The 20,774-nt window shown below is 51.3% G+C and overlaps 1 protein-coding gene across 1 annotated transcript in view; it reads left to right on the forward strand.

Annotated features, from left to right (window-relative positions):
• Grik5 (glutamate ionotropic receptor kainate type subunit 5) overlaps window positions 1-20,774 on the forward strand; it is a 114,329-nt gene that overhangs the window by 3,226 nt on the left and 90,329 nt on the right. Inside the window, exons 2-8 of the mRNA XM_045134181.1 lie at window positions 534-662; window positions 905-1,069; window positions 6,010-6,107; window positions 6,218-6,383; window positions 9,612-9,790; window positions 15,143-15,196; window positions 15,298-15,459. Coding sequence (XP_044990116.1) covers window positions 584-662; window positions 905-1,069; window positions 6,010-6,107; window positions 6,218-6,383; window positions 9,612-9,790; window positions 15,143-15,196; window positions 15,298-15,459 — 903 coding nt within the window. The 5' untranslated portion in view covers window positions 534-583. The remainder of the gene's footprint in view (window positions 1-533; window positions 663-904; window positions 1,070-6,009; window positions 6,108-6,217; window positions 6,384-9,611; window positions 9,791-15,142; window positions 15,197-15,297; window positions 15,460-20,774) is intronic.

Raw genomic sequence — 20,774 nt, forward strand, 5'->3', positions numbered from 1 at the left:
TCCTCTGTGCTCCTTTAAAGCTTTTTTGTTAGTTGACTTAGTTCTCTCTCTCTCTGTCTCCCCACAAGTTTCCTAACTCCCAGATACTCTTTCCCCCACCCCTCCAGACCCCGGATGTCCAGGCCTTTCTCCCCATGGGATTGTGGGAACCAGGGATGTCAGGAAGGCAGCAAGTGAGGCTTGGGATGGGGTTGCCTAGCAACCACCGCATCCTCTCCAGCTGGTTTCTGTTGCTTGGTAACAGCTGCCTGCCCAGAGACAGGGGCGGGACAGGGTGTGTGTGTGTGGGGGGGGGTGGTACTTCCTGGTTTTCTGTTGGGGTGGGGCTGGTCCCTGAAGTCAGCCCTGTCTGAGGTCTCTAACAATGTCCCCTTAACTTGACCTCATGCCCCAGTGCCCCCGGTTCTGTGAGGCAGGGGCCCTCAGAACTCTGCACCAACAATGTGTGGACGACTGTGTATGTCACCCTGTGCAGCGGCCCTCACCCCCCCCACATCATCAGTCTCCCCTCGGGCTGGGGGGTCTCCCCGCAGGTGGCGAGTGGGGGCCGCGGCAGCTGCGTCCCCATGAGGAGGGGAGGAAGATGCCGGCTGAGCTGCTGATGTTGCTGATAGCCGCCTTCGCCAGCCCCAGCTGCCAGGTGCTGTCGTCACTGCGCATGGGTGAGACCCCACCTCCTAAGACACCCTCCCACCAGGCCCCTGGAAGCTCCTTCCCGGAAACGCGGGCCTGCCAAGCAGGCAGGAACACTCCAGCCTTGGATTCGAGAGACTGCGTCTATGTCGTCCTTAATCCTCACACCTCCCTGCACTCCGGGGGGCCCTGGCGTCCAAGCCCCGAGCCCCTCCTTCCTCAGGACGCGGGGAGGTCTGCTGTCTCCCCACTAACCCCTGTGTCCCTTCAGCTGCAATCCTGGACGACCAGACTGTGTGTGGCCGGGGGGAGCGTCTGGCCCTGGCACTGGCTCGGGAGCAAATCAACGGGATCATCGAGGTCCCAGCCAAGGCCCGAGTGGAAGTAGACATCTTTGAGCTTCAGCGGGACAGCCAGTACGAGACCACGGACACCAGTGAGCGGGGCCGCGGGGGCGTGGGGTGAGGCAGGGCAGGGCAGGGCTGGGCTGGGCTGGGCTGGCTGATGCTCTCAGTTCATCCCTGGGCTTCCGGCCTCCTCAGCTCCATCCTGTCCTCTTCCAGCTCGATTTGCGCCGTTCTTTCATGTCTGTCTCTACATTCTCCTCCTTTATATATATATGTGTGTGTGTGTGTGTGTGTAATTTATTTATTTGAGAGAGAGAAAGAGGCAGAGAGAGAGAGAGAGAGAGAATGGGCATGCCAGGGCCTCCAGCCCCTGCAAACGAACTACAGATGCGTGCGCCCCCTTGTGCATCTGGCTTACGTGGGTCCTGGGGAGTCGAACCGGGATCCTTTGGCTTTGCAGGCAAATGCCTTAACTACTAAGCCATCCCTCCAGGCCACCCCCCCCCCCACATTCTCCTTCTGAGGCTGAGTCCAGAGGCCCGACAGTCAGGCTGGGGGGGGGGGTGCTCAAGGGTGGGTGACTTGTTCTGCATAAGGCTGGACTGCTTGCCCGTGAGCAGGAGGGAGGCTTCTGATGGAGTCGCTCTGGCCCACCCTGCCGAGCCCAGCTCGTCGCACAGTAGGGATGCAGAAGTGTCTGTGGAGCGCTGGTGGCCCACACAGTAGGGATGCAGAAGTGTCTGTGGAGCGCTGGTGGCCCACACAGTAGGGATGCAGAAGTGTCTGTGGAGCGCTGGTGGCCCACACAGTAGGGATGCAGAAGTGTCCGTGGAGCGCTGGTGGCCCACGTGAATGACAGTGTGTGACACTTGTCAGCTGTGTTGGGGGAGGGGTGGATCATGGATCTTTGTGACTGCTGCCTTAAGGCATGTTTTAGTCCAGGCACAGTGGCTCACATCTGTCGTTCCAGCTATCGAAAGGATGAGGCAGGAGGATTGTTGTCATGATTTCGAGGACGGCCTTAGCTACATAGTGAGTAAGGGGACACTTTAGGTGTGGGACCGGTCTCATCAGTACGGCCCCTGCTCAGCATGCATGAGTCGTGGGTTCAATCCCATTATTGCAAATAAACAAGCGTGTCCGTGGACAAGTTTCTTTCCTGCGCACCTCGTTAGAAGCTCCGTTAGGTCGTGTATTCCGGATCCCAGGAGGGAGGGTGTTTGTAGAACTTTACTCTCAGCATAGCCTTGAACTCGTGGCGATCCTCCTCCCTCTGCCGCCCGAGGGCTGGGATTGAAGGCAGGCGCGCGCCACCTCACCTGGCTAGAACATTTTTGTTTTGTTTTTGCCTGGTGTGGCATAGACCAGTCTGGGAGAAGCTGGCATGGATGGCCGAGGGGCGGATGGCATTCCGGGCTTGTGCTTGGAGCCCGGAAGTGGGGGTCCAGGGGGAGCGTTCGGAGCCAAGGGACAGGGTGTGGGGATTGAGGCCCATCCTGAGCAGCTGCAGTCGGGGCATGTTTGAGGGGACCGTGGAGTGTGACAGGGCAGTGGGAAGTGAGAGTGGGTAGGGTAGCTAGATAAGAGACCCCCCACTTCAGCCGAGGCTGTGGGGAGCCGCCTGTGGGTTCGGAACGGGGACCTGGGTCTTCTGGAAAGTGAATGTGGAGACTCGGATTTTGGTAATGAGTAGGGGGCTTGTACATACGCCCGAGTTGGGCGTCCTGAAGTAAGACGGGGCTGGGAGAAGGAGACCGATGTGAGAGGACAGATAAGTAAGACGCCACACTAGTGGCAGTGAGGGGAGAGACTGACCCCAAGGGACCATCTCGGGCATCTCGTGCATGCAGATAGAGGGACCTTCAGCCACGTGGAAGCCACAGAAGGAAGAAGTTTGGGTCAAAATGAGATGTTCTTTCTTTTCTTTTTTTAATTTTATTTATTTGAGAAAGAGATACAGAAATAGGCAGGGAGAGAGAGAGAGAGAATGGGCACACCAGGGCCTCTAGCCACTGCAAATGAACTCCAGATGTGTGCCCCCCCTTGTGCATCTGGATTATGTGGGTCCTGGGGAGTCGAACCTGAGTCCTTTGGCTTCGTAGGCAAGCACTTTAACTGCTAAGCCATCTCTCCAGCCCGAGATGTTCTTTCTTGATGTTTTCAGTTAGATGTGAGACAGAATCCCAACTCGGGCTGGCTTAAGAGAACATTGTGACTCGGGCTTGTCTAGCATGTGCGTTTGTGAGGCCTTTGGTTCGTCCCCAGCACTGGGCGCCACAAAGACATTTAAAAAAATATTTTGTTAGCCGGGCGTGGTGGCACGCGCCTTTAAATCCCAGCACTCTGGAGGCAGAGGTAGGAGGATCGCCGTGAGTTTGAGGCCACCCTCAGACAACATAGTGAATTCCAGGTCAGCCTGGGGTAGAGTGAAACCCTACCTCGAAAAACCAAAAAAAAAAAATAAATAATTTTTTTTGTCTATTTATTTATTTGGAAGCAGAGAGAGAATGAATGAATGACCATGGGCACGTCGGAGTGTCTAGCCACTGCAAACTGCAAACTCCAGAAGCACGCTCCACTTTGTACATTTGCCTTTACATGAACGGGCACTGGGGAAATCAAACCCGGCTCGTTAGGCTTTGCAAGCAAGTGCCTTAACTACTGAACCATCTCTCTCTCTCTCTCTAGCCCCAAGACTTTTCTTTTTAATGATTTTATTTATTAATTTATTTGAGAGAGAGAGAGAGAGAACGGGCGCGCCAGGGCCTCCAGCCACTGTAAACGAACTCCAGACACGTGCGCCCCCTTGTGCATCTGGCTAACGTGGGTCCTGGGGAGTCGAATCGGGATCCTTTGGCTTTACAGGCAAACGCCTTAACCGCTAAGCCATCCCTCCAGCCCCCCCAAGACGTTTTCAAGGTGCATCTATTTTGTGTGCGTGCGTGCATGTGCACTCTCGCACCAGAGTCTCTCACAGCTGTAAACAAGTGCCACACGAGTGTGTGTGTGTCAATGTTTTTGGAACGACGCTTGTGGAACTGGGCACGGCTGTGCACACCTATAATCCCGGTGCTCATCCTGGGGAGTTTGAAGCCAGCCTGGAGTACACAATGAGACTTTGCCTCAAAAAACAATATAAGCTGAGCTGGGCGTGGGGGCGCACGCCTTTCATCCCAGCAATCGGGAGGCAGAGGTAGAAGGATTGCCGTGAGTTCAAGGCTACCCTGAGACTCCATAGTGAATTCCAGGTCAGCCTGGGCTAGAGACCCCTACCTCAAAAAAAAAAAAAAAGTTGGCGGGGGCATCTGGGGATGCTCAGTTGGCAAGGTGCTTGCTCAGCATACACGGACTCCCAGCGCTGTGTAAACCCAGCACAGAAGACATGTCTGCGTGATCCTTAGTACTTGGGAGTTAGAGGCAGGAGGATCAGAACTTCAAGGTCAGCCTAATAGAAAGGCTATTTTGAGCTACAAGAGACTGTCTCAAACAAGGAAGAAAAGGAATCCGGCGTGGTGGCGTGCGCCTTTAATCCCAGCACTTGGGAGACAGAGGTAGGAGGATCACCGTGAGTTCAAGGCCACCCTGAGACTTCATAGTTGAATTCCAGGTCAGCCTGAGCTAGAGTGAGACCCTACCTTGGGCAAATAAATAAATAAATAAATAAATAAATAAATAAATAAATAAATGGAAGGGGCTCGAGAGATGGCTTAGCAGTGATGGCACTTGCCTACAAAGCCTCAGGACCCAGCTTCTATTCCCTAGGACCCATGTAAGCCAGATGTACAAGGGAGCGCATGCATCTAGGGGTTCCTTTGCAGTGGCTGGAGGCCCTGGTGTGCCCATTCTCTCTCTTTCTCTCAAATAAATAAATTCTAAAAACATATTTTAAAAAGAAGAAAAAGCAAAGAAAAATCTAGTTGGCTCACACCTACAATCCCAGCACTCTTCAGACTGAGTTTGAGGCTGGTCTGGGCTCCAGAGTAAGTTCTAGGTCAGTGTAATCTAAAGTGAGACCTTGCTTCAAAAAAAACAAGCTGGACATGCCTTTAATCCTAGCACTTGGGGGTCAGAGGTAGGACGGTGGCCATGAGTTTGAGGCCAGCCTGAGACTACATAGTTAATTCCTTCCAGGTCAGCCTGGGCTAGAATAAAATCCTACCTTGAAAAAAAAAAAAAAAAAAAAAACAAGGAAAAGAGAAAAAGAAGACGGGGCTAGGCTCAGCAGTTGAAGGCACTTGCTTGCAAAGACTGCAGGCCCAGATTCGATTCCCCAGTAACCACTTAAACCCAAACACACAAAGTGGCACATTTTATTTACAGTGGCAAGAGGCCCTGGGACATCCATTCTCCCTCTAAAATAAATAAAAAAAAAATAAAATAAATAAAAGAAAAGGTAGAGGTCTAAAGTGTTACTCTTTGTCTTTTTTTTTTTTTTTTTTCCAGGTAGGGTCTCACTCTTGTCCAGACTGACCTGGAATTCACTATGGAGTCTCAGGGTGGCCTCGAACTCACGGCGATCCTCCTTCCTCTGCCCCCTGAGTGTTGGGATTAGAGGCGTGCGCACCATGCCCGTCATGTGTATCTGTGTGTGTGTGTATAATTTTTTTGTTTTGTTTTTCAAGGTAGGGTCTCACTCTAGCCCAGGCTGACCTGGAGTTCACTCTGTAGTCCCAGGCTGGTCTCAAACTCACAGTGATCCTCCTACCTCGGCCTCCCGAGTGCTGGGATTGAAGGCGTGCGCCACCATGCCTGGAGATGCCGTCTTTTCTTCATTCCTTCCTGTGTTTGTTTCTCTTGGTTTGACCTGGCCTCTTGTCCCTCCGTGGCTGTGTCCTCCTGTCTGTCTGCTTCCTTGTTTGTATTGAGCAGGGCTGGGGACTGGGCCTCTGGGTCCTGGCTGACAGAGGAGGGTCAGGCCGCTGTGACCCTCTGGATCCTCCCTGGAAACATGGTGGTGCCCTGGCCGGTGGGGCAGGGAAGGAGACAGAGAGTCCTTGACTGTTTCCTTTCTCTCTCCCCTTTTGTGTAGTGTGTCAGATCCTGCCCAAGGGGGTCGTGTCTGTCCTGGGGCCTTCCTCTAGCCCGGCATCTGCCTCCACCGTGAGCCATATCTGTGGGGAGAAGGAGGTGAGGTGTGGGGCGCGTAGGCCTCTCGGGGTGGGGTGGGGAGGGGGGAGTGAAGGGGGTGGGGGTTGGAGCTCGGATTCCTAGGAAGCAACAGCTCCCTCTCTGTCCAGATCCCCCACATCAAGGTGGGTCCTGAGGAGACGCCCCGACTTCAGTACCTCCGCTTCGCCTCTGTCAGCCTGTATCCCAGTAACGAGGACGTCAGCCTGGCTGTCTCCCGGATCCTCAAGTCCTTCAACTATCCCTCGGCCAGCCTCATCTGTGCCAAGGCTGAGTGTGAGACGGGAGGCGGGGGGGGGGGGGGACTGGGTGTGCCCTTTGTCACCACCCCACGTGGGCCGCTTCCCAAGAGCTCTCATGTTGTCCCCCCACATTTGGAAGCCACTGCATTACTCAGGCACCTGGCTTTCCTAGTCCCCATGTTTCCATTCCCCTCCGCTGGTTCTGCATACCTCTTCTGCCTCACAGAAGCTCATGGGGCCCACAGAGGGTAACTAAGCCCCTAGCCCCATCAGCCCGCTCCTCAACCTTGGAAGGTGGCAGGGAGAGAGTACTGAACATGATCCCTGTCCATACAAAGCTTTTTTTAAAAAAATTTTTGCTTATTTTTATTTATGTATTTGAGAGCGACAGACAGAGAAAGAGGCAGAGAGAGAGAGAGAGAATGGGCGCGCCAGGGCCTCCAGCCACTGCAAACGAACTCCAGACGCGTGCGCCCCCTTGTGCATCTGGCTAACGTGGGTCCTGGGGAATCGAGTCTCGAACCGGGGTTCTCAGGCTTCACAGGCAATCGCTTAACCGCTAAGCCATCTCTCCAGCCCCCCCCCCATAAAAATTATTTTTAAAACAATAGCTTTGTGGGCTGGAGAGATGGCTTAGCGGTTAAGGTGCATGCCTGCAAAGCCTAAGGACCCAGGTTTGATTCTCCCGGTCCCACGTAAGCCAGATGGACATGGTGGTGCATGCATCTGGAGTTTGTTTGCAGTGGCTAGAAGACCTAGCACACCCATTCTCACTCTATCTCTCTGCCTCTAATAAGTAAATAAGTCTTTTTAAAAAATAAAATGATATTTTTTATTTAGCATACATTATGAGTTTAATTATGACATTTTCATATATATATTTAAGAGTTTTTAAAAAATTTTTTTAAATTTTTAAATTTTTATTAACATTATCCATGATTATAAAAAATAATATCCCATGGTAATTCCCTCCCTTCCCCCTGACACTTTCCCCTTTGAAATTCCATTCTCCATCATATTAAAATTTTTATTACTTATTTGAGAGAGAGAAAGAGGCAGACAAAGAGAGGGAAAGAGAGAGAATGGGCCTGCCAGGGCATCTTGCCACTACAGATGAACCCCAGACACATGCACCACTTTGTGCATCTGGCTTTATGTGGGGAATAAACCCCAGGCCATCAGGCCTTGCAAAGCAAGCACCTTTACCTGCTGAGCCATCTCTCCAGCCCCCTATATTTTATATATATATAGTTTTTACACGTAATTACCCTCTGCACATGACTCTTGGTCTAGGGGAAACCTTAGGTCACTAAGCTCTTGGAACACAGATAGGCACGCGGGCGGTTGGGGGGTGTGTGGCTCCTCGGACAGGAGCTCTGATCCACGTGGGAGCTTCAGAACCCGGGTCCTGAGAAGGTGACCTCTAAGTTGAACCTGAAGGGCGGCGGGGGCATGGTGCGAGCAAGGACCTTGGCGGGGTCGAGGCGAGAGTGGGAGGCGAGGAGATGCTCGCCAGCGGGGCAGGTGGTGCCAATGGGATGGAGGGCCGGGCCTCGCGGAGGAGGAGGGCGGGCAGGTCGTGGGGGCAGCCAGAGTGTCACAGGCGTTCTAGAGGGCACGTTCCGCGAGCTGTCCTCGGAGCCATTCAAGTGAGACATGCGGTGGGCTGGGGGAGGCTGCAGGAGGGCGCTGGGCTCCGGAGCTGCCGGATGGAATTCCTCTTTGCAGAGGTGTTCTCTGATCACCTTCTGCGCGTCAGGCTGTCGGTGGGAGAAGTACTTGGGTGAGCTAGCTGCAGATGGCGGCCCTTGCCACACTCCCCGCCAGTGTCCGGAGATAACTGCTGTCAGTAGACGCCTGGTCTGGATAGACCAGCGCGTCCTGTGGAGCCCCATGCAAGTTGTGAAGTTGTGAGGATTGGGAATCTAGAGTGAGGTGGGGGACAATTTTTTTTAAATTATTTATTTATTTATTTGAGAGCGACAGACACAGAGAGAAAGACAGATAGACGGAGGGAGAGAGAATGGGCGCGCCAGGGCTTCCAGCCTCTGCAAACGAACTCCAGACGCGTGCGCCCCCTTGTGCATCTGGCTAACGTGGGACCTGGGGAACCGAGCCTTGAGCCGGGCTCCTTAGGCTTCACAGGCAAGCGCCTAACCGCTAAGCCATCTCTCCAGCCCACAATTTTTTTTTTTTTTTAAGGCAAGCTCAACAGATAGATCTTTGGCCTTTCTTTCTTTCTTTCTTTCTTTTTTTTTTGTTATGCGAGAGCGAGAGAAAGAGAGAGAGAGGGAATTGTTCCGCCAGGGCCTCAGCCACTGTGGTGGAACTCCAGATGCACACGCCACCTAGTGCGCACAGGCGACCTTGCACGCTCGCGCCCCCGTGCGTCTGGCTTACGTGGGACCTGGAGAGTCGAACATGGGTCCTTAGGCTTCACAGGCAAGCACCTTAACCACTAAGCCATCTCTCCAGCTTGTGTGAGTGGGTGTGTGGGGGCGATTTTAAACAGAGCGGACAGGGGCCTCATCGGCCTCACTGGGCGGGTGACATTTGAGCAACAACTTGGAGTAGGTGAAGGGGGCACGTATGGGGGATCTGGGGAAACGGGGAGCTAAGTAGAGGGAACAAACCAAACCAAGGCCACAGGACAGGAGTCTCGCTGTGCCAAACGTGACTGGAGCAGGTGGGAACATAAGTGGCAGGAGGAGATGAGAAGCCATCACAGCGCTTAGCCCAGAAAACATCTCTTCCACCTCTCTGGCTCCTGTGCGCGGCCGGGGCTGGGGAGGCGAGGGGGCGGGGAACGGGATGGAGCAAGTGTTGCCATTGTGAGAGGCGAGAGAGATGGCCGCGGCTTGTGCCAGGCGGTGGACGGCGTCAGGATGTGGTAGGCATGGATGTGTTTTGGAGGCAGAGCCTGAATGGGTTAGGGAGGAAAAAAATTAGGAGCCACACTTCCACCCTGGTTCTGACCTGAACAATTGACAGCCAGTGACGACAGCCCAGAGAGATACAGTGAGAGGTTTGGGCAAGAAGACTGGAGCATTAAACGCTCAGCACGGGCATGAAGTCCCCGAGCCCAGTGTTCCAAGGGCCCTACATGTCCCGGGACCAGCCACTGCATCTCTCAGCACACCCTCCTACCTTCTGTCCAGCGGTCCCCGCGCTGGACAGGAGGAAGGAACTTCTCTGCCCCGTGCCTGGGTACGAAGAGAGAAAAGCTCTAACCTGCGATCCATCCCTGCCCCTCCCTCCTCAGGCCTGCTGCGATTGGAAGAACTGGTCCGTGGCTTCCTCATCTCCAAGGAGACGTTATCAGTGAGGATGCTGGATGACAGCCGGGACCCCACACCATTGCTCAAGGAGATCCGAGACGACAAAGTGTCCACCATCATCATCGATGCCAACGCGTCCATCTCCCACCTCGTCCTCCGTAAGGTGGGTCCCCTTCCGTTCATTCTCCCGAAGGCTGGGGGACGGAGACCTGGGTGAGTCCAGTGGCCTCAGTGGTGGGGAAGGAGATTTAGGACTCTTCTCTCTCTCTCTCTCTCTCTCTCTCTCTCTCTGTCTGTCTTTTTTTTTGAGGTAGGGTCTCACTCTAGCCCAGGCTGACCTGGAATTCACTATGTAGTCTCAGGGTGGCTTTGAACTCACGGCGATCCTCCTACCTCTGCCTCCCCAGTTCCGGGATTAAAGATGTGTGCCACCATGCCTGGCTTCTTTTCTTTATTATTATTTTTATTTGTGAGAGACTGAGAGAGAAAGAAAGGGAAGAGAGAGAGAGAATGGGTGTGCCAGGGCATTTCAGCCACTATGAACGAACTCCAGACGTGTGCGCCCCCTTGTGCACACGTGCAGCGCTGCACGCTTACATCACTATGCGTCTGGCTGCGTGGGACCTGGAGATTCGAACATGTGTTCTCAGGCTCCAGCTCAGGACTCTCTTCTTAAGCATCTCCCCCCACCCCCTGTGGTTTTCTGAGCTAAGGTCTTGCTGTTACCCAGGCTGACCTGGAATTCACTATGTAGTCTCAGGGTGGTCTCAAACTCACAGCAATCCTCCCACCTCTGCCTCCTGAGTGCCGGGATTAAAGGTGTGTGCAGCCACACTTGGCTATGTTTTGCATTTTCAAGGCAGGGTCTCCCTGGGTAACCTAGGCTAATATGGATCTCAGGATCCCACCACATCCAGCTAGGAGGATTTAAGAACATATTTTAACTCATTTGCAAGAAGAGAGAAACGGAATGGATATGCCAAGGGCCACTTGCAGCTGCAAAAGAACTCCAGACGCATGTGGCCACTTTGCACATCTGGCTTTATGTGGGTACTGGGGAACTCAAATCCAGGCCACCAGGCTTTGCAAGCAAGCACCTTTAAACTGCTCGGCCGGCTCTCCAGCACCCCCAGTTAGGTGTTTGAGCAGCTCTGGTTTGAGATGTCTTTTTTTTTTTTTTTTTAATTTCTATATATTTGAGAGAGGGGAAGAGAGAGAGAATGGGCACACCAGGGCCTCCAGCCACTGCAAATGAACTTCATACGCGTGCACGCCCTTGTACATCTGGCTTACGTAGGTCCTGGGCAATCGAACCTGAGTCCTTTGGTTTTGCGGGCAAGCGCCTTAACCACTAGGCCATCTCTGCAGCCCTGAGGTGTCTTTCACTGGGTTCTTGCCCAGGCTTGCAGGGCAGGTACCAGGGGTATTCTGTGGAGAAAGATGCTGGGGTTCTGGGGGCTCAGGGCCACACAGAAGAGCTGAAAGTGTCGGGGCCTTTCCTGGAAGTCCTCCCCTGCAAATTCCATATGCCAGGGAGCTGCACTCGTTCATCACTCATTTGCTTCCCTGCTCTTAATTTTTCTCTATAATCAAATTTGTATCATTTCTCTCTGCTTATCTTTTTTTTTTTTCTTTTAATTAAAACCATATGTCACTGCTGATTGTAGCCCACAGGAAGAAGTATAGAACAGGCTTTTGTGAATTCCGGGTGGCTTAGGGAAGAGGTGTCTGGGCTCTGCAGGCAGGCTATCGGGGGCAGGGGTCTGACCCTCCTGTCTCCCCCACCCGCCCTTCCTCTACACCTGTGTGTCTCAGCCCAGCTCCTAACCCTCAGGAATGCAAGCTGGGGCCCTGCAATTCTTTTTTTTCTGGTTTTTTTTTTTTTTTTTTTTTTTTTTGGCTTTACAAAGTAGGGTTTTACTCTAGCCGAGGCTGACCTGGAATTCACTATGGAGTCTCAGGGTGGCCTCCAGCTCTCGGTGATCCTCCTACCTCTGCCTACTGAGTGCTGGGATTAAAGGCGTGCGCCACCACGCCTGGGCCATGCAATGTTTTAATTCTTTTTTTTTAATTAAATTAATTTATTTCTTTATTTGACAGAGCGAGAGAGAAAGAGTGTGGGGAGAGAGAGAGAATGAGTGAGCCAGGGCCTCCAGCCACTGCAAACGAACTCCGGACGCACGCGCCCCCTTGTGCGTCTGGCTTACGTGGGTTGTGGGGAATCGAACCAAGGTCCTTTGGCTTTGCAGGCAAACGTGTTAATAGCTAAGCCATCTCTCCAGCCCGCAATGTTTTAATTCTCATGACAGGGATCAGGAGGGGGATGCTAGCATCGGGAGGTCTTTCTTCCAGCCTTATTCTCCTTGAAGGCCAAAAGAAGGAGGGCTGAAAGAACGAACTTGAGAGTCAAAATCTCCCCAACCTCCCCTGCCCTGCTCTGTTTTTGTGGTACTGGGAATTCACTCTAGGGTCTGCTGGATATTAGGTAAGAGCTCTTCCACTTAGTCATATCCTCAAACCTTTATTATTTTATTTTATTTTTATCATATATATTTATCGCCATGAGTTCGAGGCTACCCCGAGACTCCGTAGTGAATTCCAGGTCAGCCTGGGCTAGAGCGAGACCCTACCTCGAAAAACCAAATTAAATAAATAAATAAAATAAAGAGAGAGAGAGAGAGAAAGAGGCAGATAGAGAATGGGCGCATCAGGGTCTCTAGCCACGGCAGAAGAATTCCAGACGCATGCGCCACCTTGTGCATCCTTCTTATGTGGATCCTGGGGAATTGAACCTGGATCCTGATGCTTAGCAGGCAAGTGCCTTAACCACTAAGCCATCTCTCCAGCCCTCCCTAAACCTTCGTGTGCATGCATGCGAGCGCACATGCATGATGTACTTGTAAATGGGTGGACACATACATGCCAAGGCACACGTGGGGAATCACAGGACAACTTGGGGGTCTTCCACCTTGTTTGAGGGAGGACCTTTTTTAAATTTTTTTTTGTTTATTTTTATTTATTTATTTGAGAGCGACAGCCAGCCAGTGAAAGAGGCAGATAGATAAAGAATGGGCACACCAGGGCCTCCAGCCACTGCAGACGAACTCCAGACGCATGCGCCACCTTGTGCATCTGGCTTATGTGGGTCCCGGGGAATCGAGCCTCGAACCAAGGTCCTTAGGCTTCACAGGCAAGCGCTTAACCGCTAAGCCATCTCTCCAGCCCCGAAGGCAGGATCTTTTGTTTGGCGCAGCCTGTGCCAGGCCATCTGGTCCACGCACTTCCTTGCGGGAGTTTTCCAGTCTCTACTTCTCCTCTTGCCGTTGGAGCACTGGGATGGCTGTGGCTGCTTTCATGTGGCCGGTAGGGACCTGAGCTCAAGGCCTCGTATTTGCACAGCAAGTGCTTTACCCACCCAGTCATTTTCCAGCCCTTTACAAATTATTTATGGGGGCTGGAGACCCAGGTTCGATTCCCCAGGACGCATGTTAGCCAGATTCACAAGGTGGCTCGTGTATCTGGCGCTTGTTTGCGGTGGCTGGAGGCCCTGGCGCGCCCATTCTCTCCCTCTCTCTCTCTGCCTATTTCTCCCAAATAAATAAATAAAAATAAAACATTTTTTTAAAATTATGTATTTATTTTCTTACTTATGGTTGTGTGTATGGATGTACCAGAGTCCGTAAGTGCTACAAATGAACACCAGATACATGTGTCCCTTTTTGTTTCCAGCTTTACATGGGTGCTGGGGAATTAGACCAGTGCCAATAGGCTATACAAGCAAGCACCTTTAACCACTGCACCATTTCCCCAACTCCCTTCTTTATTATTATTTTTAATTCCTAAAAAAATAAAATTTAGTAGATCTTGGGCTGGAGGGATGGCTTAGCGGTTAAGGCACTTGCCTACAAAGCTAAATAAAAGATCTCGGTTCAACTCTCCAGGACCTGCGTAAGCCAGATAGATGCACAAGGGGGCGCATGCGTCTGGAGTTCGTCTGCAATGGCTGGAGGCATTGGTGTGCCCATTCTCGTTCTCTCCCTCGTTCTCTATAAAATAAGTAAATAAAATATAAAATATAAAAAAAGAAATAATTTTTTAAAAATTAGTATTTTTTTTATTTGAGAGACAGGAAAAGGAAGAGAGAGGGAGAGGGGGAGAGAGAGAGAGAATGGACATGCCAGAGCCTCCAGCCACCACAAATGAACTCCAGATGCATGTGCCCCTTTGTGCATCTGGCTAATGTGGGTCCTGGAGAATCAAACCGGGATCCTTTATTTGGCTTGGCAGGCAGACACCTTAACCAGTAAGCCAGCTCTCCAGCCCTATTTTTAATTTTTTTTTTTTTTTTTGAGGTAGGGTCTCACTCTAGCCCAGGCTGACCTGAAATTCACTGTGCAATCTCAGGGTGGCCTCAAACTCATGGTGATCCTCCTTCCTCTGCCACCCAAATACTGGGATTAAAGGCATGTGCCTCCACACCTGGTCTTTTTTTTTTTTTTTTTTTTTTTTTTTTTTTTTTTTTTTTTAATGAGAGAGAGAAGAAAAAGAAGAAGGAGGCGGAGAAAATTGGCATGCCAGGGCGTCCAGTCATTGCAGTCAAACTCCAGATACACGTGCCACCTAGTGTGCGTGCGTGCTTGGTCACCTTGTGCATCTGGCTTACGTGGAACCTGGAGAGTCAAACATGAGGCCTTAGGCTTGTCAGACAAGCGCCTTAACTGCTAAGCCATTTCTCCAGCCCTAGTCTTTTTTTTTTTTTTTTTAATTAAAAAAAAAAAAGGAGGCTGGCCAGGTGTGTTGGTGTACGCCTTTAATCCCAGCACTCGGGAGGCAGAGGTAGGAGGATCATTATGAGTTCAAGGCCACTCTGAGACTACACAGTGAATTCCAGGTCAGCCTGAGCTACAGTGAGACCCTACCTTGAAAAACTAAAATGGGGGCTGGAGAGATGGCTCAGTGGTTAAGGTGCTTTCCTGTGAAGCCTAAGGACCCAGGTTCAGTTCCCCAGTACCTATGTAAGCCAGATGCACAAGGTGGCACTTTTGTGTGGAGTTCATTTACACTGGGCTGGAGGCCCTGGTACACCCATTTTCTCTCTCTCCCCTTCTCAGATAACTAAAATATTTGAAAATTTTTTTTAACATTTATTTATTTGCAAGGGGAGAGAGAGAGACAGACAGACAGAGAATGGCACACGCCTTTAATCCCAGCACTCGGGAGGCAGACGTAGAAGGATCGCGATGAGTTCGAGGCCACCCTGAGACTACATAGTGAATTCCAGGCCAACCTGAGCTATAGAGTGAGACCCTACCTAAAAAAAAAAAAAAAGGACATTCCCTTACTCCCAGAATGGTGGGATGCCAGGGGGCCAAGGTCTCCCTCTGGCCACGCTCGTCTCCTCCTCGTGGTCCCTGTCCGGGGGTCTCTTACTGGGCTCCACACTGAACATCTTCTCTACCTCTCTCTTCCTTTCTGGGCTTCCCGTTCGCTGCTCGGCCTCTCCTGTGTCCACCAGGCCTCGGAGCTGGGAATGACCTCGGCGTTTTACAAGTATATCCTCACCACCATGGTGCGTAGAGTACCTGCCCGTCTGCTGCCCACCGGCCACCACCACCGCCCAGCTGGGCCGCGCCTCCCCTCCCCCACCTCACCCTCTCTTCTCGGTCCCAGGACTTCCCCATCCTGCATCTGGACGGGATCGTCGAGGACTCTTCCAACATCCTGGGCTTCTCCATGTTCAACACCTCCCATCCGTTCTACCCAGAGTTTGTGCGCAGCCTCAACATGTCCTGGAGGGAGAACTGCGAAGCCAGCACGTACCCGGGCCCCGCGGTAAGCGCGCTCGCCCCCATGGGTGCATGGCCCTCAGGCCGCAGCCCGGTGAGGCCCGCAGCCCCCTGCGATTAGAGACTGCCCAGGCCAGTCCCTGAGGAGTCTGACCTCTGTCCTCTCCCGTGTCTACTGCTCCGGCCACACGCCCTCTTCCAGGTGTCCCCGGGCCCCAAGCACGGGCACATCTCTGGGCCTTCACGCTTGTCTTTTGTCTGTTTCCCATGTATTTCCCCATGGGGGTCAGTGGAGCCCTTTGCGCGCTAGGTTTTTTGCTCACGTCTCCCCTTAGTTAGGAGACCCTCCTTGGGGGCTGGAGAGATGGCTCAGCAGTTAAGGGTGCCTGATGGCCCGGGGTTCAATTCCCCAGTACCTGCATAGAGCCACATGCACAAAGTGGTGCATGCAATTGGAGTTTGTTAGCAGTGGTTTAAGAAGCCCTGGTGTACCCATGTCCTCTGTCTCTCTCATTTTCTCTCTGTCTCTCTCTCTGCTTGGAAATACATAAAATATTTTTTAAAGACTTTCCTTAGCCCCTCTATTGTAAAAATGGGAAACTACCTACTTTTACTTTAATTTTAATTTTTAAATATTTATTTGAAGAAAGAGAGGGGTAAAAAAAAAGAATATGTGTGCACCAGGACATCTTGTCCCTGAAAACAAACCGCAGACACACCCCATTGTGCATCTGGCTTTATGTGGATACTGCGGAATCAAATCTGAGACAGTGGGCATTGCAAGAAAGTGCCTTTAACCACTGAACCATCTCCCTAGCCCTTATTTTATTTTATCTTATTTAAAAAAATTTTTTTTCAAGGTAGGGTCTCACTGTAGCCCAGGCTGACCTGGAACTCACTCTGTAATTCTAAGCTGGCCTCGAACTCTCAAACTCACAGCAGTCTTCCTACCTCAGCCTCCTGAGTATTAGGGTTAAAGGAGTGTGCTGCCATGCCTGACATATTTTATTTTTAATTTTTTGTATTTCTGTGTTTTTGTTTTTTTTTCGAGGTAGGGTTTCACTTTGGTCCAGGCTGACCTGGAATAAACTATGTAGTCTCAGGGTGGCCTCGAACTCATGGTGATCCTCCTACCTCTGCCTCCTGAGTGCTTGGATTAAAGGCGTGCGCCACCACGCCCGGCTGTGGTTTTGTTTTTTGAGGCAGTGTTTCACTCTAGCCCAGGCTGACCTGGAATTCACTGTGTAGTCTGAGGCTGGCCTTGAACTCATGGCAATCCTCCTATCTCTAGAGGCCTCCCCAGTGCTGGGATTAAAGATGTGCACCAACATGCCTGGCTTATTTTTTTTTAATTTTAAATATTTTCTTAAATATTTATTTGAGAGCGAGAAACGGGGGGGTGGGGGGGAGAGAAAGGGCGTGCCAGGGCCTCCAGCCACTGCAAACGAACTCCAGATGCATCCATCACCTTGTGCATCTGGCTTATGTGGGTCCTGGGGAGTTTAACTGGGATCCTTTGGCTTTGCAGGCAAATGCCTTAACCGCTAAGCCACCTTTCCACCCCAATTTTTAAAATCCTTATTTATTTCTTTGAGAGAAGGGGAGAACAGACAGAGCATGGGCAGGCCAGGGCCTCCAGCCACTGCATATAAACTCCAGACACATGTGCAACCTTGTGCATCTGGCTTACGTGGGTCCTGGGGAATTGAACCTGGGTCCTTTGGCTTTGCAGGCAAGTGCCTTAACTGCAAAGCTGTCTCCCAGCCCTTGCTTTAAAAAAAAAAAAAATACTTATTTGCTAGAGAGAGAGAGACACTATGAATTGGCATGCCAGGACCCTCCGCTGCTGCAAGTGAATTCCAGACGCACGCTCCACTTTTGTGCATCTGGCTTTATGTGGGTACTAGAAGATTCCACCCAGGCTATCAGGCTTTGCAGGCAAGCACTTTTTTTTTTTTTTACTGAGCTGTCTCTCTAGCCCACCACTGACTTTTACCCTCTTTCCCTATCTTTCCTCTCCCCAGAGCAGTTGTATTTATTTCTTTTCTTTACTTTTCCTTCCCCCAACCCCTTAGGCCCTTTGACCTTCCCAGCCATAGGCTTCTGACTTAACGTTTTCAGTATCAGGCATGAATTTCCTCCCACGGAGAAAGCCTGAGACCCAGGCTGAAAGCAACTGGTTGCTTACGTAGCAGGTGTGCCATGGTTACACTGGCGGAGGTCTTGTGTTTAATCCCTGTGTGGCACAGCCTGTTACACTTAACATGGAAGCGAAGTCTGTGGACAGTGAGCTCCGTGAAGGGAAGGCAGGCCTTTCTCTCCACGCTCCATCCACCGTGTCCCAGTGCCCCCAACAGCTTGGCTCAGAGAACGTCCGGTCATCCATGTTGGATACATGTGAACCCGCAAAACATGCACATGTAGGAGCAGCTGTCCCCAGACACCCACCCAGAGACCGAGATACCGAGAAACAATGTGTGTGCAAGCTGTTCAGCCACACGCGTGCACAGAGGGCCAGCACGCACGTCGACACGGACGCAGGCATGTTCGTGTGCGCCCTGAACAAAGACCCGCTCCAGCCCAGTTTAGGCACAGATGAACACAGACCACTGCCGGCCACAGCCTCGTGGTGAGGCTGTGTATAGTACACTCAGTGTACCGCGTTCTGTTCTGGCCATTTTTAAAATTTATTTTTATTTATTTGTGAGTGGTAGACAGAGAGAAAAAGAGGGAGGGAGAGAGAGAGAGAACAGGCACATCAGGGCCTCCAGCCACTGCAAACAAACTCCAGGTGCATGCGGCACTTTGTGCATCTGGCTTATGTGGATCCTGGGAAATTGAGCCTCGAACCGGGGTCCTTAGGCTTCACAGACAAGTGCTTAACTGCTAAGCCATCTCTCCAGCCCTGACCATTGTTCTTTTTCATATATATATAATTTATTTGAGAGCAGGAATGAGGCAGAATGAGAAAGAAAGAGAGAGAATGGGTGCGCCAGGGCCTCTGGCCACTGCAAATGAACTCCAGATGCATGTGCCCCCTTGTGCATCTGGCTAACGTGGGTCCTGGGGAATGGAATCGAGGTCCTTTGGCTTTGCAGGCAAACGCCTTAACCGCTAAGCCGTCTCTCCCTGGCCCTGACCATTGTTTTTCTTACGATGAAGTCTCGACTAGTCTCAAAGCCCAAGCCCTCCTGTCTCAGCCTCTTGAGTGCTGGCAATGTACACGTGGGAACCATCACACGCGGTGGCCTTCGTTGCAAGGTGTGTAACCTGCTTCGATCCCCACAGCTGTGCTCAGAGGTGAAGACAGCTGTTAACCCCGTTACGCAAGGGAGGAAACGGAGGCTCAAAGAGGGCTCGGGACACGGTTTTTGAGTCAGGAAACAGCAAAACTGGGCTTCAACTCAGAGCCCCCTGTCTTGCAGGCCCAGGATCAACCCTCCCTCCCTCTTGCCTCCTGACCCCAGTACCCAGCTTGTGTATGGACTGCTAGGCATGTCTGCCCTGCCCACTTACGTCAGCATGGCCCAGGCACACATTTAAGCGGGAACAGTAGCTGTTCTTCGGGCTTACACCGTAGACCTGTGTGTGTGGTGGTGGGGTGGGGGGAGACAGCGGGCCATCTAGGTAAATGCTTTTTTGACAAGCCAGATATGGTGGCACTGTGCAGGAGGATCAGGAGTTCAAGGTCAGCCTTGGCTATATAGTGAGTTTGAATCTAGCCTGGGCTACAATGAGATCCTATCTCAGAAAAAAAAAACAATCAAATAAAACACCTCTATCAGCACTGGAGAGATGGCTCAGAAGTTAAAGGCACTTGCTTGCAAAGCCTGATGGCCCTAGTTAGATTCCCCAGCGCCCACATAAAGCCAGATGCACAAAGTGACACGTGCATTTAGAGTTCACTTGCAGCAGCAAGAGACCTTGACATGCCATTCTTTCTCCTCTCTCTCTCTCTCAAAACAATACTTCTAAAAATATTTATTTATTTATTTGTGAGGGAGGAGAAAGAGGCAGCTAGAGAATGGGCACACCAGGGACTCTAGCCACTGCACACGAACTCCAAGATGCATGTACTACCCTGTGCACCTGGCTTTACGCAGGTACTGAGGAATCGAACCAGGGTCCTTTGGCTTTGAAGGCGAGTGCCTTAACCACTAAGCAATCTCTCCAGCCCATCAAATTAATTAATTAATTAATATTTTAAAATGTTTTATTCATTTATTTATGTGAGGGGGGTGAGAGAGAAGAGGCAAAAATGAGCACACCAAGCCGGGCGTGGTGGTGCACGCCTTTAATCCCAGCACTCGGGAGGCAGAAGTAGGAGGATCACCACAAGTTCAAGGCCACCCTGAGACTACAGAGTTAATTCCAGGTCAGCCTGGAACAGAGTGAGACCCTACCTCAAAAAACCAAAACCAAAAACAAAAACAAAAACAAAATGAGCACACCAGAGCCTCCAGCCACTGCAAATGAACTCCAGATGCATGTGGCATCTTGCACATCCTCCTTTATGTGGGTACTGGGGAATGGAACCTGGGTCCTTTGGCTTTGCTGGCCAGTACCTTAACTATTAAGCCATCTCTCTAGCCCTAAATATTTTTAAGTCAGTCAGCCAGGCATGGTGATACAAACCTTTAATCCCAGCACTCGGAAGGCAGAGGTAGGAGGCCTAGAGTGAGCCTCTACCTCAGGAAAAAAAAAAAAAAAAAAACGGGGCTGGAGAGATGGCTTAGCGGTTAAGGCACTTGGCCTGTGAAGCCTAAAGACCTAGGTTCGATTCCACAAAACTCGCATAAGTCAGATGCACAAGGGGGCGCACGTGTCTGACGTTCCTTTGCAGTGGCTAGAAGCCCTGGTATGCCCATTCTCTTTCTATCTCTCTCTGCCTTTCTCTCTCTTTCTTTAATAAGTAAATGAGAATGAGGAAAATTTAAAGCCGGGTGTGGTGGCGCACGCCTTTAATCCCAGCACTGAGGAAGCAGAGGTAGGAGGATCGCCGTGAGTTCGAGGCCACCCTGAGACTCCATAGTGAATTCCAGGTCAGCCTGAGCTAGAGTGAGACCCTACCTCAGAAAACCAAAAACAAAACAAAACAAAACAAAAACCAAGACCACCTTAGTCATGTCCTGTCCCAAACAGACGTGATCATGCACTCCAACAGAGCCTTTAATCCCACCAAGGTGTAGGGCACAAACAACTTCCCGGCTGTCATCCGCATGTCCCTCCGAAGACACCAGAGCTGTCTCTCCTTTTCATTTTTCTTAAATACATATGTTATTTGCTCATTTGTTTGAGAGAGAGAGAGAATGGGTGTGCCAGAGCCTCTAGCCACTGTAAATGAACTCCAGACGCATGCAC

This window comes from Jaculus jaculus, chromosome 14, assembly GCF_020740685.1.
Source record: "Jaculus jaculus isolate mJacJac1 chromosome 14, mJacJac1.mat.Y.cur, whole genome shotgun sequence".
NCBI lineage: Eukaryota > Metazoa > Chordata > Mammalia > Rodentia > Dipodidae > Jaculus > Jaculus jaculus.